At 49.8% G+C, this 27,999-nt stretch overlaps 2 protein-coding genes across 2 annotated transcripts; one reads left to right on the top strand and one right to left on the bottom strand.

The window, feature by feature from the left end:
* Positions 1-3: 3 nt before the first annotated feature.
* FOIG_01625 (uncharacterized protein) lies at positions 4-23,166 on the bottom strand (the record flags this gene model as incomplete). Its single annotated transcript, XM_031198597.1, has 3 exons — positions 4-4,097; positions 4,202-17,274; positions 17,458-23,166. 3 exons carry the CDS (start codon positions 23,164-23,166, stop codon positions 272-274), a joined length of 22,608 nt encoding a protein of 7,535 aa, XP_031070634.1. The 3' UTR covers positions 4-271.
* Positions 23,167-25,483: 2,317 nt separating this feature from the next.
* On the top strand, positions 25,484-27,138 carry FOIG_01624 (uncharacterized protein; the record flags this gene model as incomplete). The annotated part of the gene is made up of 2 exons (XM_031198596.1): positions 25,484-25,517; positions 26,393-27,138. The coding sequence occupies 2 exons, from the start codon at positions 25,484-25,486 to the stop codon at positions 27,136-27,138; spliced, it is 780 nt and encodes a 259-aa protein (XP_031070633.1).
* Positions 27,139-27,999: the final 861 nt, after the last annotated feature.

Genomic DNA, 27,999 nt, shown 5'->3' with positions numbered 1-27,999 from the left:
GTACAGAAGAATTGCCAATTTATTGGAAAGAGGATAGCGCCAATTCACTATTGATACATAAATTATATAATACAAACATAGGAGAAAAGGTAGCAGCATGTAGCGCAAAAGGCCATGTAGACAATCCAGACAAAGGAAACAAGGCGGTGACCAAACTGATTAAAAGCTGGCCATGATATGTGAACATAGGAAACGAAGCTGATGAAGAAGGGACACGAAGCTATCCGTACAAGATACACATAGGAAATTTGTCAATGGTTGAGTTTGCGTCCTAGACTGGGAGGGTTTGGCTGTCAATGCACCTCGCGCCATCGTTAGAGCTGGACGCAGGACCTGTTGCAATGAAAACAGGGTTACCTGCTGTTGGTGCCACAGGAAATTTGAAGATTTGGCCGCTGTTATTTTCAGAGCCATACAGGTTTCCGTCCTGAGAAGCATATACGGCACCCCAGAAGTTTGAACCGGCAACATTACCATACGCTTTAACAGTCGTCCAGGTGTATGAGGTACGACTGAAACGGCCTAGAGTTGAGGTTAAGCCAGCACTGTCGACCATAACTGCATACATATAATCACCACCGCCAGGCACAAAAGCCCAGTCAGCTGCAGTCAGAGTAGTAACAGCAGTGCCACTCATGATGATCTTTCCATAGGTTGCTGAGCCCGGCATGAGGTCGATGCACCACCAAGCCTTTGCAGATGTAGCAATCCAGTATCGGCCTAGATTGTCGATATCGCCCATATTGACACTGCGGTCTGAGGTGCGTGCAGCCAGAAGGGTGTAGGAACCATCACCAGCAATGCGGATAACTTGCGTACCTGTGCTATCCTGCAACATGCCGTAAATGAAATTGTCGAACTTATTGTATCCAATAGCGTTGATATTGCCACCGGGTCCAACAAGAGCATTGATGAGAGTAGTTTTTCCACTAGTGAGATCAACACGGTAGAATGCAGTCTTTTGCATGAGGTAACCGTAGACGTCGCACTTCAATGCAGGTTGAGCAGCGGCAGAGGATGTTGCCGCAGCTGGGGGAGAACTTGGAGTTGCAATAATCACGGTGGCAGGATCACCAGGTTGACCAGGCGATAGAGTTGATGTAACTGGGCCATTGATTGTTGTACCACCGTTTGTGGTTATCGTAACAGTGTAGGGGAGAGGATACTGGATGAGGATGGTGCCGGGACTGCCCAGAGCCGTTGCAGACTCAAAAACAGTTGTGGCCTTGGTGAGAGTACTAACCGTCTGCGTTGTCGTGACGTTGTAAGGGGCAGGTACTTGAACGATGGCCGTAGCGGGATCTCCTTGACTGCTGGGCATCGCTATTGTCGTCAAAACCTGAGAAATGGTTGAAACGGTGGTGGTGACAGTGACTGTGGTCGAGGGAGGGAGGTTTATCGTAGTGGGATCCAAACCTACGCATCTGGCACCATCACCGGAGAGATTGAGAATAGTACCGCCCGGTAAAGACGTAGGGTTGGAAGTACTTCCTAGAGTGAATTTCCACGTCTGCCCAAGTAGATTTTCCTGTGCGTATAAAGTGCCGCCTGGGCCTCCCATTACAGCTCCCCAGTTGAGGTTCAAGCTTGTAAGGACGAAGTTGCTGTATGACTGATAGCGCTCCCAAGTCTGTGTTGTAAGTGACCATCGCACAATGTTTGTACGAAGAAGGCCTGACTCAATGACCGAGGCCTGTACGGCATATAGATAGTTTCCTGCACCAGCAATGTAGGCCCAGTCACCTACACCTGAGAGGATATCGGCAGTAGACGTGCCACTCTTTAGTAGCGTGCTGAATGTCGAGGAAGAAGGATTAACGTCGATACACCACCATCTCTTTCCGCTCTCAGATACCCAAAGGCGTCCTTGGTTGTCGACATCCCCCATATCGATGATAATTGAAGGAATCGTAACCGGTAGGATCTCATAGGCACCGTCCTGGGCAATGCGGATGAGACTTGAGCTGAGGCCTTGGATGACCATACCGTAGATATAATTGTCGAGAGTATTATAACCGATAGCGTTGATGATACCAGGGCCAATACCGTTGGCCACCGTAGAGCGGGTGCCATCGTTGAGATTGACTTGCGTAAGAGTGTTACCAAGTAGATTGGACATGACATATCCATTACCGTCACATTTAAATGGTGGGCCAAAGACAGTCTTTGCATCTGGGCACCTAGCACCATCTCCCTGCAGGTTGAGGATAGAACCCCCTGGTATAGGAGTCGGATTAGCGCTGCTCCCGATAGTAAACCTCCATGTCTGGCCGAGTAAATTCTCCTGTGCCCACAGAGTATTCGGTCCTGCCATGACAGCGCCCCAGACCAGATTTGTAGCAGTGAGAACGAGGTTAGGGTATGACTGATAGCGCTCCCATGTGTGGGTTGTGCGTGACCAGCGGACAATATTCGTACGAAGAAGACCAGATTCGATGACCGAGGCTTGCACGGCATAGAGGTAGTCACCTCCGCCGGGCACGTACGCCCAATCGCCTACTCCAGCAAGAATATCAGTAGCCGATGTACCGCTGCTAAGAAGCTTGCCAAAGGTAGGCGAGGCAGGATTAACATCAATACACCACCACTTCTTTCCATTTTCGGAAACCCAGAATCGCCCTTGATCATCAACGTCACCCATATCAATCATATTGGACGGAATAGTAAGAGGCAATGTCTCGTATGCACCATTCTTAGCGATGCGGATGAGTTGGGACGAAGGGCACCCAAGAAGGCCACAGAGCAGTCCGTTCACGAGACCTTGGTTGACCGTACCATAGATATAGTAATCAAGCTTGTTGAAACCGATGGCATTGATGGCGCCTGCAACCCCAGCAACATTGAGAAGGGTACCTCCTGGACCAATACCACTCTTAATTGTCGTACGTTGACCGGTGTTTAGATTGACCTGTGTAAGAGTGTTGCCGAGAAGAGTTGAAATTGTATAGCCATAGCCATCGCAGTCGAACGTGGGGCCGAAAGAAGCCTGGGGCATCTTACTGCTAGTGCTCGTGCTTGAAGAAGTGGACTTGATGATGGCAGAGCTGACAATTGGGGGGGCAATAGTTGTCAGTGTCGAGCTGACAGGAAGGGGAACTTGGATGAGAACAGTCCCCGGGCTGCCTGGTGCTGTAGCGGGCACAAAGCTTGTCATAACCTGGTTGATAGTGGCAACCGTTTGGGTAGATGTGATGTTATAAGCAGGGGGCATTTGAACGATGACGGTTCCTGGGTCTCCTTGTACGGCTGGAGCGCTGTATACAGTAGCAACTTGTGAGATGGTGGGAACCGTCTGCGTTGTCGTAACATTATATGAGGGCGGGAGCTCTACAATAATGGTTCCAGGGTCGCCTTGTACAGCGGGGGGGTTATATACTGTAGCAACCCGCGAGATAGCAGGAACTGTCTGCGTTGTCGTAACATTGTATGAAGGTGGGATTTGAACGATGATGGTTCCTGGGTCTCCTTGTACGGCTGGAGCGCTGTACACAGTAGCAACCCGCGAGATGGTGGGAACTGTCTGCGTTGTTGTAACATTGTATGAGGGTGGGATTTGAACGATGACGGTTCCTGGGTCTCCTTGAACGGCTGGTGGGGAATAAGCAGTAGAGACTCGTGTAATCGTTGGCACCGTCTGCGTTGTTGTAACATTGTAGGATGGGGGCACCTCAACTAGTACAGTCCCTGGGTCTCCTTGCGTGGCTGGAGGATTATATATCGTAGTAGCCCTCGAGATAGTAGGAACAGTCTGGGTTACTGTCACATTGCGGTCGACTGGAACTTGTACCAGGACAGTGTTGGCATCACCTAGATTTGCTGCAGGATAATAAGATGTTTGGACCCGACTGATTGTGCTGATAGTCTGTGTCGTTGTGATATTGCGAGATGGTGGGACCTCAACCAAGACCGTGCCGGGGTCACCCTGATTGGCTGGCTCAGCATAAATAGTAGATACCATAGTGATTGTAGGGATGGTTTTTGTGGTCGTTATGTTGTACGAGGGTGGGACTTGTACGAGGAGAGTGTTGGGATCGCCTTGAACACCAGCTGGATAGTATGATGTCTGAGCCCGAGTGATCGTGCTGACAGTCTGGGTACTGGTCACAGTGTGGTCAATCGGCACTTGGATAAGAACAGTGTTGGGATCGCCTTGAACTCCGGCTGGATAGTATGACGTCTGAACCCTGGTGATAGTACTAACAGTCTTGGTGCAGTGGTATTATACGAAGGAGGCACCTGTACTAAAACCGTATTGGGATCACCTTGAACGCCGGCTGGGTAGTATGATGTCTGAGCCCGAGTGATCGTGCTGACAGTCTGGGTACTGGTCACAGTGTGGTCAATCGGCACTTGGATAAGAACAGTGTTGGGATCGCCTTGAACACCAGCTGGATAATATGATGTCTGAACCCGGCTGATTGTGCTGATGGTTTGGGTCGTAGTGACATTAGACTCGACTGGGATCTGGATAATGACTGTACCCGGATCGCCTTGCGTCGCACCAGGGTTATATGTTGTCCTAATTCGCGTGATTGAGTCGACTGTTGCCGTGGTAGTGACGTTATAATCCACTGGAACTTGTATTAAGACCGTATTAGGGTCGCCTTGCGTGCCTGCAGGATAATATGTAGTCCGGACCCGACTGATAGTGTTGACGGTCTGGGTCGTAGTTACATTGTAATCAGGAGGAACTTGGATAACAATGGTTCCTGGATCGCCTTGTGTTGCAGCCGAGTAATAAGTGGTCCTAACCCTAGTGATTGAGTCGATGGTTGCAGTCGTGGTTACGTTATAATCTGGCGGCAGATCGACATAAACAGTACCTGGGTCTCCTGCAGCAGCTGGGCTGGCGAATCGTGTAGCCGGGCGGCTAATAGTTGGCACAGTCGAGGATATTGTTACGTTAGAGTCTGGCGGAAGTTCAACAATAACGGTGCCAGGATCGCCCTGCGTGTCTGGTGACGCAAAGGTAGTTATCAGTTTTGTGATTGTATTGACAGTCTTGGTGATCGTGATATTATACTCTGGTGGTAGGTCCACATAGACAGTACCAGGGTCCCCGATGGTGCCAGGGCGGGAATACCGAGTTGTAGGCCTTGTGATTGTTGAGACTGTCTGAGTCATTGTGGTGTTGGTATCCGGAGGAAGTTCAATAATAATAGTGCCAGGATCGCCCTGTATGTCTGCAGGAGCAAAGGTGGTCGTTGGCCTTGTAATAGTATTGATGGTTGTTGTGACTGTGATATTGTACTCTGGAGGTAGAAGCACGAATACGGTACCTGGATCGCCAATTTCAGCGGGACCTGAGTAGCGAGTAACTGGTCTACTGATCGTCTGTATAGTCTGTGTTGAGGTGATATTGTATGCAGGTGGCATCTCGATGATTATAGTACCAGGATCGCCTTGAGTAGCAGCCGGAGCAAATGTTGTAGATTGCCTTGTAATAGTAGGGATTGTTGTAGTCACTGTGACATTGTATTCCGGCGGTAGGTCAATGAAAACAGTGCCCGGATCGCCGATTTCAGCTGGAGTTGAGTATCGGGTCAAAGGTCGACTAATAGACTGCACAGTTTTCGTCGTAGTGACATTATACTCAGGGGGCATCTCAACAAGTACTGTTGCCGCGTCACCTTCCGTAGCTGGGGTCTCAAATATCGTAGTTGGTCGACTAATTGTGCTGACTGTAGTAGTCATCGTAACGGTATGGCTTGGCGGTACGTCAAGGTAAACAGTACCTGGATCACCTTGAGTTGCTGGAGGAACAAACCGCGTTACGGGTCGTGTGATAGTAGACACAACCTCTACAACGGTGGCATTGGTCTCTCGGGGTACCTCGATGACAATGGTGCCAGGGTCACCAGGATTTGCAGGAGGCAGGTAAGTTGTGGCAAGTCTGGTGATTGTGCCGACGTCTTGCTGCGTAGTCGTGATATTTCTCTCGGGTGGCATTTCGATGATGATAGTCCCTGGATCTCCTTGACTCCCTGGAGCAGAATAGGCAGTGTAGGGAGTAGACAGACTAGCGATCGTTGTAGTGATTGTTATATTCCTCGGAGGCGGCACCTCTATGATGACGGTACCTGGATCACCCTTATTTGCAGGCGCTGCGTATGTTGTGGACATCCTCGTGAGAGTAGGTACTTCAGTCGTAACTGTAATATTCCTGTCTGGCGGCATTTCCACGATGATGGTACCTGGATCACCCTTGTTCGCAGGCACCGCATAGGTTGTGTAGGGCTTTGTGAGAGAAGGTACTTCAGTTGTAACTGTAATGTTTCTGTCAGGTGGCATTTCCACGATGACTGTACCTGGATCACCCTTGTTCGCAGGCGCTGCGTATGTCGTGAATATCCTCGTGATAGTAGGTACTTCAGTTGTCACTGTAACGTTTCTGTCAGGGGGCATCTCGATAATAACAGTGCCTGGATCTCCCTCATTGGCAGGCGATGCGTACGTAGTGTACGGCTTCGTAAGAGAAGATACTTCGGTTGTGACTGTAACGTTTCTGTTAGGTGGCATCTCGATGATAACAGTGCCCGCATCCCCCTTACTTCCCGGCGTCGCATATGTAGTGTATGGATGGGTGCGAGTTGCGACTGTTGTAGTAATTGTTGTGTTCCTGTCAGGAGGCATCTCGATGATAACAGTACCAGGATCACCTCTATTCGCGGGTGCAGAATAGGTTGTGAACGGTGCAGTCCGGCTGCTGACCTCCTTTGTAGTCGTGACGTTAATGTTACTATCAGGGGGCAACTCCACGATAACTGTGCCTGGGTCACCTGCGTTGCCTGGGGGCGAGTATTTCGTGTAGGGAGCCGTCAGGCCTGTAACTTGCGTTGTGATGGTCACATTGTTGGCGGGCGGTACCTCAATAAGAATAGTACCGGGGTCTCCCTGACTTGCTGCAGGTAGATATGTCGTATAGGGAGCTGTCCTACTGCTGATCTCGGTTGTGATGGTGATATTGGAGTCAGGGTGGAGGCCGATAAATACCGTTCCAGGATGTCCCGGGTTAGCTGGAGGCGAGTAACTTGTGTAAGGGGATGTGATAGAGCTGGCAACATTTGTAACAGTGACATTGTACTCTGTCTTCATTGGAACTTCAACGACAACAGTTCCAGGATCACCTTTGTTTGCAGGTGCTGCATATGTTGTATAAGGTGCAGTCCTATCACTGGCAGTCTTGGTAGTGGTGATGTTGGAATCTGGGGGTAACTCAACCAAGACGGTGCCAGGATCGCCGCGGTTAGCAGGTGGAAGATATGTCGTGTAAGGAACAGTTCGAGTGCTCTCAATAGAAGTGATAGACACGTTACGGTCAGCTGGAATACCAACGATGACAGTACCAGGATCCCCAGCAGCACCTGGCGGCGAGTAGGTTGTATATGCCGCTGTAATGGCAGTATCTTGCTGTGTAACTGTTACATTACGCTCAGGCGGAACCTCAACGAGAACTGTTCCGGGATCATCCTGTGCGCCTGCTGGCAGAAAGGTTGTATAGATTGCGGTGATAGTCCGAACTGTTTGAGTGGTCGTCACGTTAAACGGTGTAGCAGGCCCAGGAGTCTCAATAATCACAGTACCGCTGTCACCTGCACTCTGTGGGGGGATAAAAGACGTTACAGGGCCAGTAAGGGATCTCGGGCCCGCTCTATAGATGGTAGTGTTTTGACCGGGCTCAGAAGTTGAAGGGTCTTGAGAAGTTGACACAACCCGTTGGTTGGGCATGATGATGGCAACTGTTCCAGGATCGCCGGGAGTGGCTGGTGGGTCGTAACTGGTAACAGTGTCTGAAGCAGAATCAGTCGCCTTTCTAGTAACTGTCACATTGTACTCAGGAGTCTCAATAAGGACAGTCCCAGGATCCCCAGGAGAGCTGGGAGGCAAGTAGGTTGTTAACGGAGCTGTAATGGTAGAAGCGCCTTGAGTTGTAGTAACATTATACGGTCCAACAGGTGTTTCGACGATGACAGTACCTGGGTCGCCAGGGCTTCCGGGTGGAAGATAGGTCGAAAATACAGTGGTGACCGATTTGGGTCCTTGCCTAGTAACGGTGACGTTATAATCCGGGGTTTCCACGATAATAGTGCCTGGATCACCTGGCGTGGCTGGCGGCGAGTATTTCGTTGTAGGCACTTTGATTGAAGCACCCTTGGTGACAGTAACATTATACTCATTTCTAGGCGTCTCAATGATCACTGTACCAGGATCACCTAGGTCCCCTGGGGGGTTATATATCGTTCGCAGGCTTGTCACTGAAACAGGTGCCTCACGAGTGATGGTGGTGTTATAGTCGGGGGTTTCAATAAGAATCGTGTCGGGGTCGCCTGGGGAGGCTGCGGCTATGTATGTTGTGAATGGCGCAGTGACTGAGGCGCCTCGCGTAGTGGTCACGTTGTAAGCTCCAGCCGGAGTCTCAACGATGACTGTACCAGGATCTCCGGAGGCACCTGGGGGGACGTAAGTTGTATATAGGCTCTTGACTGAGGCTGGAGCAGCTCTTGTAACCGTAACATTGTAGGCGTTGTTAACAGCGTTAGGTGTCTCTACAATGATAGTACCAGGATCGCCTGGAGTGCCTGGAGGAGCATAGGTTATATGCATACTGGTGACAGATGCAGGTGCAGCTCTTGTGATGGTGACATTATAATCGTTGTTAGGCGTCTCAACTATCACAGTACCTGGGTCGCCAGGAGTGCCTGGGGGGACATAGCGAGTTATAGGACTAGTGATTGATGCCGGTGCCTGTTGTGTTACCGTAACATTGTTATCAGGAGTTTCGATAATAACTGTCCCTGGGTCGCCGGGTGAGTCTGGAGGAGCGTATGTTGTCAGCATCCTTGTAACAGACGCAGGAGCAGCTCTCGTGATCGTGATATTATATGCATTGTTGGGGGTCTCCATGATGACTGTTCCTGGGTCACCCATAGTACCGGGAGCCACGTATGACAGGCGAACGCTTGTTACTGATGCAGGGGCTTGTCTCGTGATAGTAACGTTGTAGTCGGGAGTTTCGACAATAACCGTGCCCGGATCACCAGGGGAACCTGGAGGCATATAGGTCGTGTACATGCTCGTGATGGATCCCGGTGCGGGTCTGGTCACAGTGACATTCCTGGTGCTAGGAGATTGCGATTCTGTTTCTCTGCTGCCTGTGACTCCGGTGGTATCATGTTCAGCCGAGCCGGTTGGGGTCAGAATAATGATTCTTCCCGCTTCACCTGAAGAAGCCGGAGGAAGATAGATCGGCGAAGTGTCCATCCCTGCGCCGGCGCTGTAAATTGTGACATTAGGCTTTGCTGCACCAGGGATAGGTGCGCTGGTACCACTTCCAGTATCGATACCATTAGTAGGTGTTTGAATCAAGATAGTATCCGGTTCATCTGATGCTGTAGCTGGTATATATTTGGTCTGTGCAACGGTATTAGGACCACCGGTATAGACGGTAGTATTTTCCTTCTGCTGTGGAGATATAACAGTCCCCGTGGATGAGTCTGAGATACGATCTGAACCCGTTTCCTTGTCTACGGAGTCGCCAATTGGCGTCTCGATGACAATGGTGCCAGCCTCTCCAGACCTTGTCGGTGGGATGTATCGTGTCTCCGTTACAGAACCAGAATATCCTGTGTGGATTGTGACATTTCCAGGTGCAGTTCCTGTGCTGGAAGAATCAGCAAGACCAGTTGGCGTCTCGACCATAACAGTTCCCGGCTCGTCAGACGCAGTTCCTGGGATGAATGTTGTTCGCACAGTCGTTCCAGCAAAACCAGTGTAGATGGTGATATTACTGACACCTGTTTGAGGATCAGGAGAGCCGGTAGGAGTTTCGATAAGGATCGTTCCAGGCTCGTCTGTAACTGTGGCAGGAATGAACCTTGTCTTTGTGGCTGTGCCAGAAACCCCGGTGTAAATGGTAATATTACCGGCACCTGTTTTAGAAGCAGTTGATCCATCCGGTGTTTCGATAATGACAGTGCCCGCATCATCCGAAGCAGTGGGGGGGATGTAGATAGTGCGAGTTGCGGTGACATGCCCACCACTGTACACAGTTACATTGGTACCGGCTGCTACAATCTTTGGAGCCTCGAAAGAACCAGTGGGTGTCTCTATTATGACTGTTCCTGGTTCATTCGAGGCCGTAGCAGGCAGGTAGATAGTGGTAAGGGCTGACCCTGGGCCGCCTCGAGAAATTGTAACGTTGGAAACATCACGAGGAGGTGGAGTCGTGGTGGCACCACCAGTTTCCTGACCATCACCGGTAGGTGTTATAATCAGGATGGTATCCGGCTCGCCAGGTTCAGTGGCAGAAATTATGGTCGTTCTAGTGGCTGTTCCAGCACCACCGGTGAATACAGTGGTGTTGTAATGACGGGCTGACGAAGTATCTTCATTCGAGTCAGTAGCAGGTGTCTGAATTAAGATCGTATCTGGCTCTCCTGGTGCAGTGGCAGAAATGGTAGTCGTTCTAGTGGCTGTTCCGGTACCAACGGTGAAAACAGTGGTGTAGTGGCCAGTTGACGAAGCAGGTGTCTGGATCAATATGGTGTCTGGCTCTCCTGGTGCAGTGGCAGAGATAGTGGTCGTTCTGGTGGCTGTTCCAGTGCCAACGGTGAATACAGTGGTGTAGTGACCGGCTGACGAATTATCTTCGTTTAAATTAGTAGCCGGTGTCTGGATCAAGACCGTATCCGGCTCACCAGGAGAACTAGCCTGGATAAATGCAGTCGTTCTGACGGTACCAGAGCCCGCAGTGTAGATGGTTGTATTCGTTCGCCCTCCGATCACTGCGGAAGTCGGTGTTTCTTCTTCATTAGTCCTCTCAGATGGCTCAGCTGGTGTTTGAACGACGACAGTCCCCCGTTCGCCTGAATTAGTAGGAGGATAGTAGATAGTCTTGACCACATTTCCTGAAACACCACTGTAAATGGTTGTATTACCAGGGCCAGTGGCGGCGACTTCAGTTTCGGGCGGACCTGAAGCTGGTAGCGATACGTGAGATCCTGTGGTGGCACTATAGCTAGGTACCTCGATGACAACTGTGCCCGGATCACCCTGGGAGCCCGGAGGCAGGTAGGTGGTAAAGGGACTCGCAATCGAGGTCGTCGCCTGCTGTGTGATAGTGACGTTGTAGTCTGGGACCTCAATGATAAAGGTACCCGGATCAGTAGATACAGCTGGCGGCGCATAGGTTGTCAAAATCTTAGTGATACCGGCAGGGGCTGCTCTTGTAATGGTAACGTTTCCGTGCTCAGCCAACGTCTGATCCAAATAGACACTAGTTTGAAGGACAACTGTTCCCGGTTCCGTTCCACTAGGGGGGATGATGATAGTGTTAATTTCCTTGCCGGTGGTAGTAGGCTCAGCACCAGGGCCCGACCTCACGCCGGTTCGAGTAGAGGGGTCACCGGGAATGGTGACTGTGGCGCTCACCGTGACAAAGTTCGCAGTACCAGATGCACCTGGCGATGCTTCCTCCACTGAGGAAGTATCGATTGGGGTGTAAATAATCTTGGTTCCGGGATTTCCGTTAGAGGGAGGGATTATTTGCGTAACATTCTCTACAGCATCCGGGAACCTCGTGTTAGGCTCAATGACCGTCACATCATTATTAGCATCACTGGGAGTGACGGTGATTGCATTGGGGTTTGAGCTTGTCGAGCCTAGCGAATCCTCGGGAGTTGTAGGGACCGCTGAGATCAAAGGCGGTCCACCTGCAGGTTCTTGCGACTCGGATGAACCGTCGGGTTCAGAAGCAACAGGGGTTTCAATGAGTATAGTGCCCGGCTCTCCCGACTTGGTCGGTTCAATGTATTTCGTGACAGGACCCTTGGCCACTTCAGATCCGGTAACCCCCCTGATGATGGTGATGTTGGGGCTACCGTGACTGGCAGATAGTGTGATAGCAGATGGCTCATCTATTAGCCCGGCCTCGGTCGAAGTATCAGTTGCATCTGTTGACTGTGTTTCGATCACAATCGTACCAGGCTCTCCAGCTGCAGTGGGAGGAATGTATCGAGTGATAGGTTCAGTGATTGAACCCGGTCCAGTGTAAGGTCTGATAACAGTCGTATTGGGGCTCTGGGACGTAGGTGGCAGAGTAATCTCGGGGTTATTGGTCGTAGGCTCAGGACTATCCGAAGCGTTGGTTTCGATCACAACTGTACCAGGCTCTCCAGCTGCAGTGGGAGTAATGTATCGAGTGATAGGTTCAGTGATTGAGCCTGGTCCAGGATAAGGCCTAATGATTGTCATGTTGGGACTGTTCGAGCTGGGGGGGATAGTGACACCTGGCTTGTCATCCGTCAATGGGCTGGGAGATGCGGCAACGTCTCCTTGCTCTGGCGAAGCAGTGGGAGTCTCAATAATCACGGTTCCGGCTTCACTTCCGGTTGGAGGCATAAAGATCGTGGTAACCTGACTGCCTGGGCCACTTCGAACGATGGTAACATTGTGACTGTCAGAATGGGCCAAGACAGTTACAGGACCGTCAGAGGTGACGTGAGACGGTCTTCCTGCAGGCAAGTCGATAATAAATGTACCAGGGTCGCCTGATGCTCCTGGAGGCAGGTATGTTGTAAAAGGACCCAAAAGGCCGGAATATTCCTCTCTTGTAATGGTCACATTTGCGCCCATAGGAGCTGGCTCTGAAGGAACAGTCTGGATAAAGACAGTTCCAGGCTCTCCCGAATTTTCAGGGAGCCTGTAGCTGGTAACGGGCGTTTTGACACCGGATGGAGCCAAAGTATAAATTGTAACGTTGTCGTCGACTGGCTTGGATGTATGCTTAGGGGCTGGAGTCTCAATGATAACAGTGCCAGGTTGACCAGATGCACTAGCCGGCTCAAACAAGGTAATCGGAGCAGTGATAGTGTCTGACCCAGTATGGTCACGGACAACAGTGACGTTCGGGGTTCCGTCGCTAGGTGAAACGTTGGTTTGTGCATGAGAGCTTGCTTCATCTGACGGCTGAGCCTCCGGTGTAGTCGCGTCCACAGGGGTCTCAATCACGATGGTGCCAGGCTCTCCTGCCGCAGTAGGTGGAAGGTACTTGGTAATGGGACCCGTGATCGATTCCGTGCCCGAATATGGTCTGATGATAGTCGAGTTGTGGCTCTCATTGCTAGGGGGAATAGTGATCTCCGGTGAGTTTGATACCGGGCTCTCTGTGGTTGGCTCAGTGGTCGGAGTCTCAATGACAACAGTACCTGTGCCAGATATAGGAGCTATGGTGGTAGTCGTTGGCTCAGTGATATGTTCTGTGCCAGTGTATGGTCTATGGATGGTCACATATATAACACTAGCGGTTGTGGGGGCCAAGGTCTCGATGATCACTGTTCCAGTGTCTGATCCTGGAGCAGTCGTTGTAATGGTAATAGGAGCAGTAATTTGGGCAGTACCAGTATATGGTCTGTAGATAGTCACGTAGATATTGCCTGGTGCAGATGTTGTTGTCGGCGTGGACTCAGGACCTGATTCAGGCTCTGGAGTCTCGATGATTACAGTACCAGGTTGACCTGCTGATGGGGCGATGGTAGTAATAGTAACAGGTTGGGTAATCAATCCAGGGCCTGTGTGAGGTCTGAAGATAGTGGCATACGTATCATCTCCTGGGGGTAGAGTCAACGGTGGACTGCCATCACCACTACTGTGTTCTGTCTCAGGTACTGGAGTCTCAACAATAACAGTACCCAATTGACCGCCTGAGGGAGAGACAGTAGTCATTCGAGGCTCTGTGATGGAATCAGTGCCTGTATAGGGTTTGAATACAGTCACATAACCATCATCTCCAGCGGAAACAGTGACAGGAATAGCCCCCTTATTTTCAGTATGTGGACCGGGTGTTTCGATGATCAAAGTGCCTGGCTGGTCTCCCTGTGGAAGGGCGGCTGTGCGAGTGATCTCTCTTGTGATTTCGCTCGTACCTGTGTAAGGTTCATAGATGGTGGTATAAGGAGCGGATGGTGCTAGGGTGAAAGGTGGTCCGGATCCAGGTGTCTGAATGATGACCGTACCTGGCTGGCTGTTGTCCTCCGGCGCTTCTGTAATCGTCACAGGTGTTGTAATAGGTTCTGTGCCGTTATAAGGTTTATAGACTGTGATGTAAGAAGTTGCAGGCCCCATTGAAGGTTCTGAAGTAACAGGAGGTTGGGAACCAGGAGTCTCGATAATCACAGTGCCCGGTTGACCCGATTGTCCTGGAATAGTAGTGAGTGTAACAGGAGCAACTATATCCCCTACGCCTGTATGTGAGGTATAGATCGTGATATAGGAAGGCTCAGATGCCAATGCAGGTCCTGATGTGATAGGAGGCTGGGAACCAGGCGTCTCAACTATGACTGTCCCAGGCTGACCTCCTTGTGGCTCAATGGTTGTAACTGCAACTGGAGTCGTAATCTGGTCTACCCCCGTGCCAGGTCGATAAATTGTGAAATATGTTGCTTGGGGGGCTAGTGTTGAAGTTGCTGGCTCTAAATCTGGCGTTTCGACGATCACGGTACTGGGTTGATCTCCTTGAGGGGCGATAGTAGTAACTGTGACAGGGGTCTTGATCTGTTCTGAACCAGTATGAGGTCTAGAAACTACCACATACGAGGGCTCATGCCCTAAGGTCGTAGGTGTCTCTAACCCCGGTGTCTCTATAATGACAGTTCCCGGCTGGTCACCTTGAGGGGGTATGGTGGTGATCGTAACAGAGGTCGTGATTTGCTCTGGACCAGTATGGGGTCGATATATCGTCTCGTAGGAAGTTTCTGCAGAAGGTCCGACGGTCACAGGTGGCTCTGATCCTGGAGTCTCAATAACAACAGTTCCTGGCTGGTCACCCTGAGGGGGTAGAGTAGTGACAGTGACTGGCTCTGTTATCGTACCGTCACCAGTGTGGGGCTGATAAAATGTTACATAGGAAGGTTCGTAGTGGATAGACGTGATAGCTGGCTTTGAAGCGGGTGTTTCAATGATGTATGTACCGGGCTGCCCCCCTTGAGGAGGAATATCGCTGATAGTCACAGGTGCTGTGATACTGTCCGGACCAGTGTGTGGCTGATAGACATTGACGTATGTAGCCGGGAGAGCAGCACTTGTAGAAGCAAATTTCTGGCCGGGAGTCTCGAAAATTACGGTACCAGGTTCGTCACTTTGAGGCTCAATAGTAGTCTTGGCTGATGGTGCGGTCATATCATCAGTGCCTGAGTATTGCTCATAGACTGTTGTGTATGACGGGCTAGGTGGTGTCGTCGTTACAGGAGGCTCCGAACCTGGTGTTTCAACTACAACAGTTCCAGGTTGATTTCCAGAAGGAGCAATAATTGTGACGGTAGTTGCTGCAGTGATGCGACCGGGTCCAGTATGTGGACGATAAACTGTCGCGAAAGGAGCTTGTGTCTCGATAACCACAGTTCCAGGCTGGTCCCCCTGTGGACTGACAGCAGTAACAGTAATGGGTGCCGTTATCTGGTCAGTTCCAGTGTAAAGAGAGGTAGTCGTGACATAAGGAGGTATCGCAATAACCACCACACCAGCCTGCGTACCGTGCGGTTGGATAGTCGTAAGAGCCGTTGGTCCAGTGATTGAATCAGATCCCATGTAAACCGTTGTACTTGTGACATACGATCCTGGTGTTCCTATGATAACAGTTCCTGGTTGGTTGCCCTCGGGAGGAATCGTGGTGAGCACTGTTGGTGCCGCAATCTGATCGTCACCAGTATACAGGACTGATGAAGTGACATACGACGGTGCAGGGGGAGTAGTCGTGAATTCAGCACCTCCACCAGGCGTCTCGACGATAATAGTGCCAGGCTTGTCCCCCACGGGAGCAATCGTGGATACAGTAACTGGACCTGTAATCTGATCTGATCCTGTGTATGGGCGGTAGATGGTCGCAAATGGAGCCTGCGTCTCAAAGATAACGGTTCCAGGTTGACCATCCCGGGGAGGAACAGTAGTCACAACAGGCGCTGTGATCTGATCTGTTCCCGTATAGGGTCTAGAAATGCTGATATATGAAGCTTCGGTGTTGCTTGCTACAGGAGCCGTTTCCCGCTCGGGGGTCTCAACGATTACTGTACCGGGTTGGTTGTCCTGAGCAGTGATAGTGGTTGTGACTGGTTCTGTAATCTCACCTGATCCAGTATAAGGTCTAGTAATAGTTACGAACAAACTGGGGATTGGGACAGAGGGCATAGGGGTCGACGCAGGTTCAATGATAACTGTACCGGGCTGGTCGCCTTGGGGAGGGATAGTAGTTGTTACCGTGTCTTCAGACCTACCTGTGCCAGTATGAGGCTTGGTGATGGTTACATAGGAAACAGGGACAGGTATATGAGTCGTAGGCGGCGCTTGCTGGCCTGGAGTCTCGATGACGACTGTACCCGGTTTGTTGTTGATTGGTGGAACAGTTGTGACGGTGGTTGGCTCTGTCATCCTTTCTGTTCGTGTGCAAGGCTGATACACGGTTATATAAATGGCACCGGGCCCGGAGGACGTAGTGATAGGGGCTAGGTCTTGATCTGGCGTTTCAACAATAACAGTACCTGGCTGGCCTCCTGTCGGCTCGATGGTACTAATTGTAACTGGAGCCGTGATACGGCTGGGGCCACTGTTTGGTCGATATACCGTGTGATAAACTGGCGTATTCTGCGATTCCGCAAGCTTTGTCGAGCCTGAAGGCGTAGGCACTGTCACAGACTCGGGCACGACCGGAGTCTCGATAATAATAGTACCTGGCCGGCCGTTGTCAGGTGCAATAGTCGTAATCGTTATAGGTCCGGAGATCCCGTCGATTCCCGCACTTCCTGTATGAGGACGTAAAATAGTGACATATGACGCATCGGGCCCAGAGGGTAGCGTCACCGTAGGATTTGGAACAATGGTCTCAGGCTGTGGGGTTTCAATAATAACCGTCCCTGGCTGGCCACCAGAAGGCGCAATAGTTGTCACCGTGATGGGTGCAGTGATAACACTACTGCCGGTATGGGGCCTGTAGATAGTGGTGTACTGACCCCCAGGAGTAGGTTCAAGAGTAACTGGAGGAACCACAACCTTGCCGCCAGTCTCGAGGCCTGGAGTCTCAATGACAATTGTACCAGGTTGTCCAATAGCGCCCTGAATAGTAGTCACAGTAACTGGAGTTGTGAAACCATCATCAACTGTATGAGGTCGATACACCGTGATATAAGAGCTACTAGTGTCGACTGTGATAGCCTTTGATGCTCCGATGCTCCCCTCAACAGGTCCAGTAAACTGAGCAGCTGGTGTTTCAATAATAACAGTACCAGGCTCACCGTTGGCCCCTGGGATGGTAGAAGTGACTGGTGCCGTGATAGCATCAACACCTGTATAGGGACGATAGTCCGTCACATAGGAGTTATCCGATCCACCTGGGCTTTGGGCAGGATTATCATCAGCTTGAGTCGGAGTAAACGCCTGGGTCACAGGTGTCTCGACGATAACAGTACCAGCCTGTCCGTTCATACCAGGAATAGTAGAAGTGACTGGTGCCGTGATAGCATCAACGCCTGTATGAGGACGATAGATAGTTGCATAAGAGTTATCAGGCCCTGGTGGAACTGTAACAGGAGTATTGATGGCGACTTGAGTCGAAGCACTGAACAGAGGAACAGGTGTCTCAACAATCACAGTACCCGGCTCCCCGTTCAAGCCCGGAATAGTAGAGACTATCGGTTCTGTAAGGGCGCCACTGCCTGTATATGGACGATAGACCGTTGCATAAGAGCTATCAGGTCCCGCTGGAATAGTCACAGGCCCTTGATCGCTTATCGCACCCAGAGTTGGTGACTGACCAGTAGGCGTTTCAATGATAACAGTACCTGGTTGACCGTTGACGCCTGCAATGGTGGAAATAGCCACTGGGGCTGTGATAATATTTGCACCTGTATGGGGACGATAGACTGTTGCATAAGAGTTATCAGGCCTAGGCGGAATCGTAACAGGAGCATCATTGCTGCCCGGAGTTGACATAGAGGCAGGAGGCACAGGTGTCTCAACAACAACAGTACCAGGTTGACCAGCGGAGGGCGCAATAGTGGTAACTGTAATCGGTTGCGCAATGACATTTGTGCCAGTATAAGGCTTAAAGACAGTCATATAGCCGTCATTACCCTGCGATGTAGCAATGATTGGTGCCGAGGTCGCCTCCGAAGCCACGGCCTGAAGGACTGGTGTCTCGATAATGATCGTGCCTGCTTGGCCTGAAGTAGGAGCAACAGTACCAACTGTGCGGGGTTCGGTAATCATTCCAGGTCCTGGATACGGCCTATAGACGGTGACATAACCACCATTACCTGCGGGAATCGTAACAGCAGAAGCAGTAGGTTGTTCCTTTGTTGATGGCGTTGCGACTGCAGGCGTAGGGGTCTCGATGAATACTGTTCCAGGTTGGCCATTAGTCGGTGCAACAGTAGAGATAGTAACAGGCTCCGTGATGGCACCAGAACCTGAGTGAGGCTGATACACTGTAACATATCCATCTTGGCCTTGAGGAACGGTCGTAGGAGGGTTCTCTGTGGCCTTTGTCGTGGCTTGCGATTCTGGCTGGGAAATCGGCGCTGTTGACAGTGCAAACTTGGTTTCCACCTCTACTACAGGGGTTTCAATGATGATGGTTCCCGGCTGGCCACCCGAGGGAGTAACAGCAGTAATGGTAATTGGTCGGTCAATATTACCAGGACCAGGGTACGGCTTGTATACAGTGACATACGGGTTATTATCACCAGTTGGAACTGTAACTGGGCCTGTTTGGGTAGCAGTATTTGCGTTTGGATTAGGTGTCTCGATGATAACTGTTCCTGGCTGGCCAGATACGGGTGCTTGGGTATAGGAGACAGGGGAGTTGATGTTCCCCGGTCCGGGATATGGCCGGTAAACCGTTATGTAAGTTCCAGTTGGATTGGGGGGAATCGTGATGGGAGAAGCTGAAGTTGGGAGACTGATCGGCTGGGTTTCAATAAATACAGTGCCGGGCTGGCCATTCGAAGGGGCCTGTGTCAGGGTAACCGGTGCCGTAATAGTTCCAGGTCCAGGATACGGTCTAAATATTGTAACGTAGCTATCAGTGCTAGAAACCGGCGCAGGAGTCTGTATGAGAATGGTTCCAGGTTGGCCGGAAGACGGTGGCTTGGTGATAGTGACGGGTGCGGTGATAACTCCAGGGCCCGGGAAAGGCGTGTGGACAGTTATATAGTTATCCGTAGTCAATGCAGGAGTCTGTTGGGTAGGAGTCGGAGGGGCTGGCGTGGTGACGAAAACAGTTCCCGGATTACCGCCAGATGGTGCCGCCTGTGTGCGAGTAATAGGTTCAGTGATAACACCAGGACCAGGAAACGGAAAGAACACCGTGACGTACTGACCAACACCTGGTTCAGTGCTATGGACATCCTGCTGAGTAGCTTGAGGTGCAGGGGTTGTGATATAAACCGTTCCAGGATTGCCACCAGAAAGAGGTTGAGTCCTGGTGATGGGTTCCGTGATGACCCCGGGGCCTGGGAAAGGTAGGAAAACGGTCACATAGACATCAATGCTAGGAGACGTGCTGGTCACTTGAACCTGCTGGCCTGGGGTGCTAAGTGCAGGAGCAGCCGGTGTCGTAATATAAACAGTACCTGGGTTACCACCAGAAGGAGCTTGGGTGCTAGTGATAGGTGCTGTTATAACCCCTGGCCCTGGGAATGGAAGGAAAACAGTGACAAAGCCGTCAGCACCTGACGTAGTACTACTAAGCTGGTTCTGCTGTTTTGGTGTATCAACCGCAAGAGCAGAAGGCGTGGTGATGAAGACAGTACCAGGTTGGCCTCCTGAAGGCGGCTGAGTACTGGTGATAGGCGCAGTGATCTGGCCAGGTCCCGGATAAGGGATGAATACTGTCACATAACCATCGTCACCGGAAGTAGTGCTTGGTAGATTTTGCTGACTAGTTACTGGTAAAGGCACTGGGGTCGTGATAAATACAGTGCCGGGCTGGTTACCAGAGGGGGCCTGGGTGCTCGTGATAGGTGCTGTGATTGTGCCAGGACCAGGGAAAGGAAGGAATACAGTCACATAGCCATTGGATCCTTGTGTAGTACTAGGCCTAGGTAACAGACTTACAGATGTAGGCAATAGTGCTGGAGTCGTAATGTATACCGTTCCAGATAATGTCCTGGTGTAAGATGTAGTAATCACACCTGGGCCTGGGAAAGGGAGGAATACGGTTACTAAACCATCGGACCCTTGTGTTATACTAGGCCTAGGCAACAGTGTCACAGATGTAGACGATGGTGCTGGAGTTGTGATGTATACCGTTCCAGACAGTGTCCTGGTATAAGACGTAGTAATCACGCCTGGGCCTGGGAAAGGAAGGAATACGGTCACAAGACCATTAGGCCCTTGCGTGGTGCTTGGATTGGGCAATGGAGTAGTAACAGGAGTCTGTGCAGTCGGAGTCTCAATGACGATAGTGCCAGGTTGAGCACCAGATGGAGTAGCTTGCGTGATGGTGATGGGTGTATTGATAATACCTGGTCCGGGGAATGGCTTGTAGATAGTGACATAATTATCGCTACCCTTAACTGTGCTTCCCGGTGAACTCGATGTAGGATTGAACTTCACTGCTGGTGGTGTTATGATGTAGACTGTTCCTGGGTTTGTTCCTGATCCGGGTACCGAAGAAGTTATAACTTCCGTGAGATCTGTACCAGTATACTGGGAAGTAACTGTAACATATCTACCTGTACCAAGACTACCCTGTTGTGTTGAAGGCTGATCCGTCACCGGCGGTGTCTCGATGACAACTGCGGTAGATTGCGAACCTCCTGAGGCTACCAAAGTGATGATTTTCGTGATTGTGGTACCAACAGCAGTTCCAGGAGTATAAATTGTGGCTGTACCTCCAGAACTAGTAGGGTTGATGGTGATAGGGCCTTGCGTCTCGATAATAATAGTTCCTGGTTGTCCATTCGAGGATGGCTGGGTAATAGTGATGGGCGCGGTGATAGGATCGCCCGTATGCGGCTTATAGATGGTGACATAGGGGTCATTGTTACCAGGCGGAATAGTTACCTGTTCACCATCCGTCACTGCCGAAGTAACAGCATTTTGACCAATTGGCGTTCCAAGCGTCGGAGTTTCAACAATAATGGTCCCTGGATTCGTGCCACTTGGGGGGATCGTGACCGTGATAGGCTTGCTAATCGGACTACCTGTATGTGGCTTGTAGACAGTTACGTAAGGACTGTCACTTCCTGCTGGGATAGTGATTGGTCCGCTACCAGGAGCATTTGAAGTCGGATCAGGCGTTTCAATGATGATGGTACCTGGCTGACCGTTTTGACCTTCCTGGGTAAGTGTGATTGGTACTGAGATAGGATCACCACTATGGGGCCGGAAGACAGTAACGTATTTACTCCCTGGCCCGGGAGGGAGAGTAAAAGGGTCACCAGGGGCTCGTGTGATCGTGCTATCACCGCCAGAAGAGCCAGGGGTTTCGATGATGACGGTTCCAGGCTGGCCTGGGGCACCTGTCATGGTGATGGTAGTAGGGGCCGTAAGAACGTTAGTCCCAGTAGGGCTCCGGATGATAGTGATGTAGGATCCATCTGCACCAGGTGGAATTGTAATCTCAGCATCTCCCGGCCGAGTAGCGACAGGAGTCTCGATAACAATGGTACCCGGCTGACCTCCGCTGGGTGCGATTGTGATGGTTTTAGGCGCTGTAATGACACTTCCAGGCTGTCTAACGATGGTGATGTAGCCACTATTGGGATCAGGTGGAAGAGTAATGACCTCTTGCCCTGCACGTACGGCCGGTGTCTCGATGATGACTGTCCCGGGATTTGTGCCAGAAGGCGGTATAGTATAGGTTATAGGCTTGGTGATCGGTCCGTCGTGTGGTCTCAGGATCGTAGAATATGGGTTGTCGCCACTAGGCGGAATAATTTGAGGCTGGTTTTCAGGCAGGTTGCCATCCTCGCTTCCACTACTGTCCGTGCTTGAGGGGTTAGGAGTTTGGATGATGATTGTCCCATCTTTTCCAGCCGAGGTGGGAATGAGGGTAGTGATAGGTGTAGAGATAGGCGTGGCTCCAGTGTATGGCCCAATAATTGTTGTGAAATGGCTACCATCACTTGGAGGGATTGTGACAGCACTACCAGGGTTCTGGTTAGCTGGGACCTGAACAATCTTGGTTGGAACACCTCCAGGGCCAGCAACTGTGGTTACTCGCGCCTGTGTGATATACTCGGTCCCCGTATACGTCTGGATGACCAAGACGTCAGAAGTACTGTCTCCACCGATATCTCCAGCACCACCACCGCCAGCACCACCACCATCAGCACCACCACCATCAGTACCAGCGCCAGCACCGCCATCTCCAGCACCGCTATCAGCACCAGCACCAGCACCAGCACCAGCACCAGCACCAGCACCAGCACCAGCACCAGCACCAGCACCACCAGCACCACCATCGCCAGCACCACCATCACCACCAGCACCAATAGTGCTTGGTGGTACGTCTGCCCATGGGGTCTGAATTATAACAGTGGCAGGGTCGTTCCCATTCGCTGGCACAGTTCTTGTAGCATCGCCCGTGATAGCGACACCGCTAGGTAGCGCAGATATAATTGTCGCCGTTGGGTTATCGTTCGAAGGGGGGATGGTCAGCGCACCAGGTTGGCCTGATGAGAAGGATGAATATGCTGTACCAGGCACATCCACAATGATGGTGCCTGGCTTGGTGCCGCTCGGCTCGGCAACCGTGATTTCTTGCTTCGTGGTGGCATCATCGCCCCCTGTGTAGGCTTGAATAACTCGTTCATAGGGGTCGTTGCTCGACGGGGGAATTTTGAGAACAGGATGGGGAAGTAGGGTCACTGGAAATAGTGTGCCTTGGTGTGTGTATGTAGCGATTGATGGTTGCCCTACTGGTTGCTGGGTAATGGGGATATTGTTGGCACCACTGTCTGCGCCTGTCTCAGGTTTATCGAGATTTGTCGCACCAAACATTTGCCCGGGATTGCCGTCACTTCCGGTATCTCCGTGCAAGGTAGTCACTGCATTCTGGATGAGAGTCGCTGCGAATCCTGACGCAATACGTATCGCGGCATCCTCGATACCATCGTCCTGTGCCTTGACGGCCAAGACCAGCGTCGAGGCTAGCAGCCGTCGTGATAACCACATTGGATAGGTTACTTCACAATTGGCATCTAGTAGAATGATGTGTATTCAATAATATTTATGATATGTTCAAATCTTTTTCCCAGCGCTTCTTGGTCGTTTATATGTACTGAACAGTCATACGAAAACGGGGATGCTATTCATCTGGCTTCATTTTCCAATCGAGCTCGCTTTTCCTGGAGCGCTCTGATTTTTTTCGACGTGCTTAGGAAGACGTCATGAGAGACGCCACAGTCAAGTCGTGGCTTGCTCCATGATGGGTCTGTCTTGATCACATTACCGCATTCTCCTTCAGTGTAATCAGGAGGTCCTGAATTACGTAGGAATTACAAGACCTGGGGGTTGATTTGGAATGATATCTGTGTGATTTTGGTCATGATTGGCATACGTCTAGATCCAGAACGGATTAGCAGACTTGGGGTAATTAGATCACAACGTTAGGGAGCCAGCTGCTGAAAATGTTTCATCGGTCGATAGCCAACCGCCGCTAGCAGACGAGCCTATTACGGTCCTTTACCTCCTAAGTTTGGTCCACATTCCAGGGCCGGAAAATTTACGTAGGGGTTAGCTACGGCCCCTGCCGCTGTCAGATTATTAGTTTAGTGTTAACCGAAAGCATCCGGGCTGCAAGGATGTCGGCGGAAATAAGGTTTTGTGTACTATCGGTAATAGCAACAGAAATGAATGCCAGACACACTTCGGTGGGCTTGGTCTGTCTTGTTTTCAACGACCGTGCTGTCAGGTCCGGAATGCTAGCCCTCACGGATTTAGATCTGCCAGTCTTTTACGATTCTGTTCAACCCGATGCCTCCATCTTATGCGACGATCGTGTGAGAGCTTGTTGGCAATGCGGTTTCAAGTGATTGGGCACAGATCATGCCAGGCACAGCTTCGGAATGCTATGTCACAATACATGTCATGATAAATTTGATCAACTTATTTTCCATGAACCATCCAGGCCAGCCATAGCGGCTTAAGTGCAGGACCCGGACGGCCCTCAACCTCAAAATGTTCTACAGTAAAGGCAGCCCTCGATCAATGAATTATCATATCGGCGATTACACACCAACTCCCATGAGTGAAGGTCAATGTTAGCGATTTGCATGCCTGGTGGATAGTTTCAGTTGGTACGATGTCAGCTTATTTCCTTTGTCCGGCTCTTCTGTCAAATTGTCACTGATATAGATATTTCGATTTGTCTATCTATATCTGGATGTGGAATCTTATTTTCCTCATACCCAATCTTTTGCCCTGATGAGTAGATCTCCCATAAGAAATGATTGACAGCATTATCATACATCAACGGAAGGGATTTACATGCCAACCAACAACTCAGATCATGAGCATTGTTTTTGGACAGCTCTCTGCAACTGGGGACAACTAAAAAGTCACCGCCACGTTCCAGATCATTAGTTATTTAAATTAATTATCCATTTAAGGAATAAGCTGCTGTTACTTATTACATATATAAAGCGAACCCCAGGTATATACTCTATTACATTTTAATTAAGTATAAAAAGTATAACTTACTTAACTTCTTGTTGCCTAGAAGGACAAATGCATAATCACAAAAAGTCAATTACGTAAAATAATAAGAAAGACAAACAGTTTTAAGATATCTTACCCGTTTATCTCTACTACTTAAAATGAAAACCCTCCTATGTTGGCGCCTACTCTAATGCAATGGCATTAGTGGATCTGCAAGGGGGAAAAGGCTACTAGAGTCTACTACGTCAGAGCCCCGATTCAATCGATGCGACTAGCTACTTATAGACTAGTGCAGGTACTAGTGCCCCCTCAAAAGTAGAGATTCAGACGCGTTCAAGACGCGTTCTTGCACCTGCATCGTTGCTTCCGGTTCTCTGATTGACATACAGGAAGGCGGTCGAATGAACTAGGATATTTGCATCAATAGACTAATTTTGGTTCGCATTAGAGCAGCTTGACCTTATACACTTCGTTTCGAGATCCTGTGAGTAGAAGCGAAGTTGCCGTGTGCTGGTGAGACTGATGATTGTTAACAGCTAAAGCCTTGAATTGGGAAGTATCGATGGTGCCCATGGAAAAGTCGATTGTCATTCAGGACAGGGACCGTGAGACGGTGTGGTGGGTCAGATTGATCGTTATACATATGTGATTGGACTGTCACATCTCTGTCGACCTGATCTACAGTACTAAGATTCAAATAGGTTAGTTTTTGTCACTACATACCAAAGTCACAAAAGTGATCAAGAACGCTGCGCACCAACGCATTACTCCATTACCATATCATTCAAATATGAAATTAGAGTAATTGACGATTTTATTGATGTATAATTCTATGGCTATTGCGCTAAATCTGCCGGTTGACGACTGTATGTCGCAGTGCTTTGAGGCTGGTATGAATCTGGGTTCATTGACTACACATCAAGTATGCTTTTCGTCTGTCATCACATTAGAATTCTCGCATTCCTTGCACTAGCATTTCTACATGCACGCTCCCACTGAAAGGGCTCCACTTTGACGGGTTGAAAACTTGGACCTGTTAAAGTGGATTTAGTTGTATCCAATTCCAGTTATCTGTGATACCTACCCTAGATCCGGTTCAAACATTAGATAGAACATATCAATGGTATACCTGTCATTGATCTACTTAAGGCAGATATCCGACTTAATGATCTATGTTCTCAGTTTCAGTCGAGGTTAATACTGTGGCTTATGAAGAAAAAATTTGGTAAGTTCGTTTTTTCCGCTTTGGTCTTTTTTGATTGTCGTTGTAAACGATATTCCCCACACGATTCCATTGCACAATCATTTGGGTCTATCCAAGAAAACGAACTCCATCATTGCTATACATCATTTGACGACTTTGACTAGAGGAGAAGCGTAATAGTGGCACTATTTTAACTCAAAAACAGTCAATAATATGTCATTGCTTGTTGATAATGATAGTGGAGTTAAAAAGTACACCGGTACTATCTTCATATCACCTCATGATAGGGCAGGCAAGTTAGTGTTTTTGTAACCAAAGAGGTTAACATTTTTCCGGTACCATCATATCACGTCGTCGAATCTTTTTGGATATCATCTTGGGGTAAGCTCAGCTGAGAAATTTAACTTAACTTAACAAGTTAATTTGCCATTGTCAGTATGGGCTTGCCGGAATACTTGGAGCCTGTTATACAAACCGGAAGGTTTTAGACGTACTTTTTTTGGATTACGTATGCCGGGCCTGAATTTGGTCTGTCAGTAAAGGTTGATAACTATATCTCCACCATTCAACTTCCTTTCAACTCTCAAGACAAGAAGCACTTCCTCGGCTACGACGATAACCTCCACTGGCAACCTTACAAGCTACGCTGGTCAGAGCTAGAAGCCATTTGCCAAGCAGTTTCAATCACTGACCGCAAGTATTCGCATCCTGGGCTGCCGCTACTCATCCTGGCTCGCTTTGCGCCAATATGCATTGGTGACGATGTTGATCACATAGTGGAAATACTAGTACAGGCCTGGAAAAATCTTGGCGAGGATATTCTTACAGACGATCAGATCCGACAAGTGATTGAGAGAATCGACAATAGAGATATGCAATTATGCTGGCATTATGACGAATCGAGAAGTTATTGGTGGGTTGGCAAAGGTCTGGATGAAAGTACGGCGACAAAAGCATACACTTATCGTCGAAGTCGAGAATTGGATTGCGAAGAGCCTTTTCCGAACGAGCAGTGGAATGCGTTCATTTCTGCAGTGCAAAATATCGTAGATGAGTCCAGTACTACCAGAAATGCACATGATATTGCATTAGCCTACGAAAAGAACACAATCGACAAGTTTCGACCGCGCAAGCGTTACGATCTGACCATGACCCTGGACTTGGCCATGGGAGATTTCCTAGTGGATAAGGCTGCGTTTCAAGACTCTCGGAGCTGTTCTACAATCTCACTGCCTCGGCAAGGCCGGAACCCTTTACCAAGAGGGTACAACCGTTATGGGTAAACATATAGAGACCAGACGCAAAATCTGGATACGTATCATGGACGAGTTATATCTTGGACGAGGGATTGTTAAACAAATGCTGTGGTGGCTACGCGTCTCTCCATCAGTCATGTATAGCATCGAGTCAAAGCCTAATGATTCACCACTCCAGATAGTGGACAGGAACGCCGACACTTTGGAGGGGGCTTTTATGGGAATAAGCCAGCTATCCACCTCCGGTCCCGAAACTCAGATTACTTATATCTTACCGACTGCCATCCAGTCCGTGTTGGAATCCACCGAGTTGCTTGGGACAGAGACAACCATCACAGGTCCAACTGCACTTGGCTGGTCAACAGTGGATACTGCTGACAACGGAAGAATCGAATTCAACTTTACAAAGTTTCCACAAGGTGTTGATGCTGGCGACGAAAACACTGGCGTTATGATCATTCGGAAGCTCACGCTGCAAGTATCCGCAGTACTGCATCGCTTTATGTCTGCTGCAAGCTTAGTGCTTCTGCCGATGTTGCTAACTGCGAAACCATTATCAGAGGAAATTTCATGTCATTTGAAGGGGCATTGCGTCGTGACTTCAGAAGAATTATACGATTTGCTCTCTGCAGGGGCTTATGAGTGGTGGGTTAGGGGGACGGCAGGCGCGGCATAAGCGTTAGCTCTCAGCCAGATTTACTTATAGAGAATACACCGAAAATACAACTTGGCACCAACCACAGCGCTAGCCCTACCAAATTAGGCAACTCGGCATTGAATGTTCCGAAAAAGCGGTCCGAGCCTTCGTAAGATGTTACCTTATTCCGTTAGATCTCGTATTACTTACAGCGCACATGCTGTAGTTGTGCCAGGGTTCATGGACTGATA

The sequence above is a fragment of the Fusarium odoratissimum genome (assembly GCF_000260195.1).
Source record: "Fusarium odoratissimum NRRL 54006 unplaced genomic scaffold supercont1.2, whole genome shotgun sequence".
Lineage (NCBI taxonomy): Eukaryota > Fungi > Ascomycota > Sordariomycetes > Hypocreales > Nectriaceae > Fusarium > Fusarium odoratissimum.
This window is presented reverse-complemented; position numbering and strand designations above follow the sequence as displayed.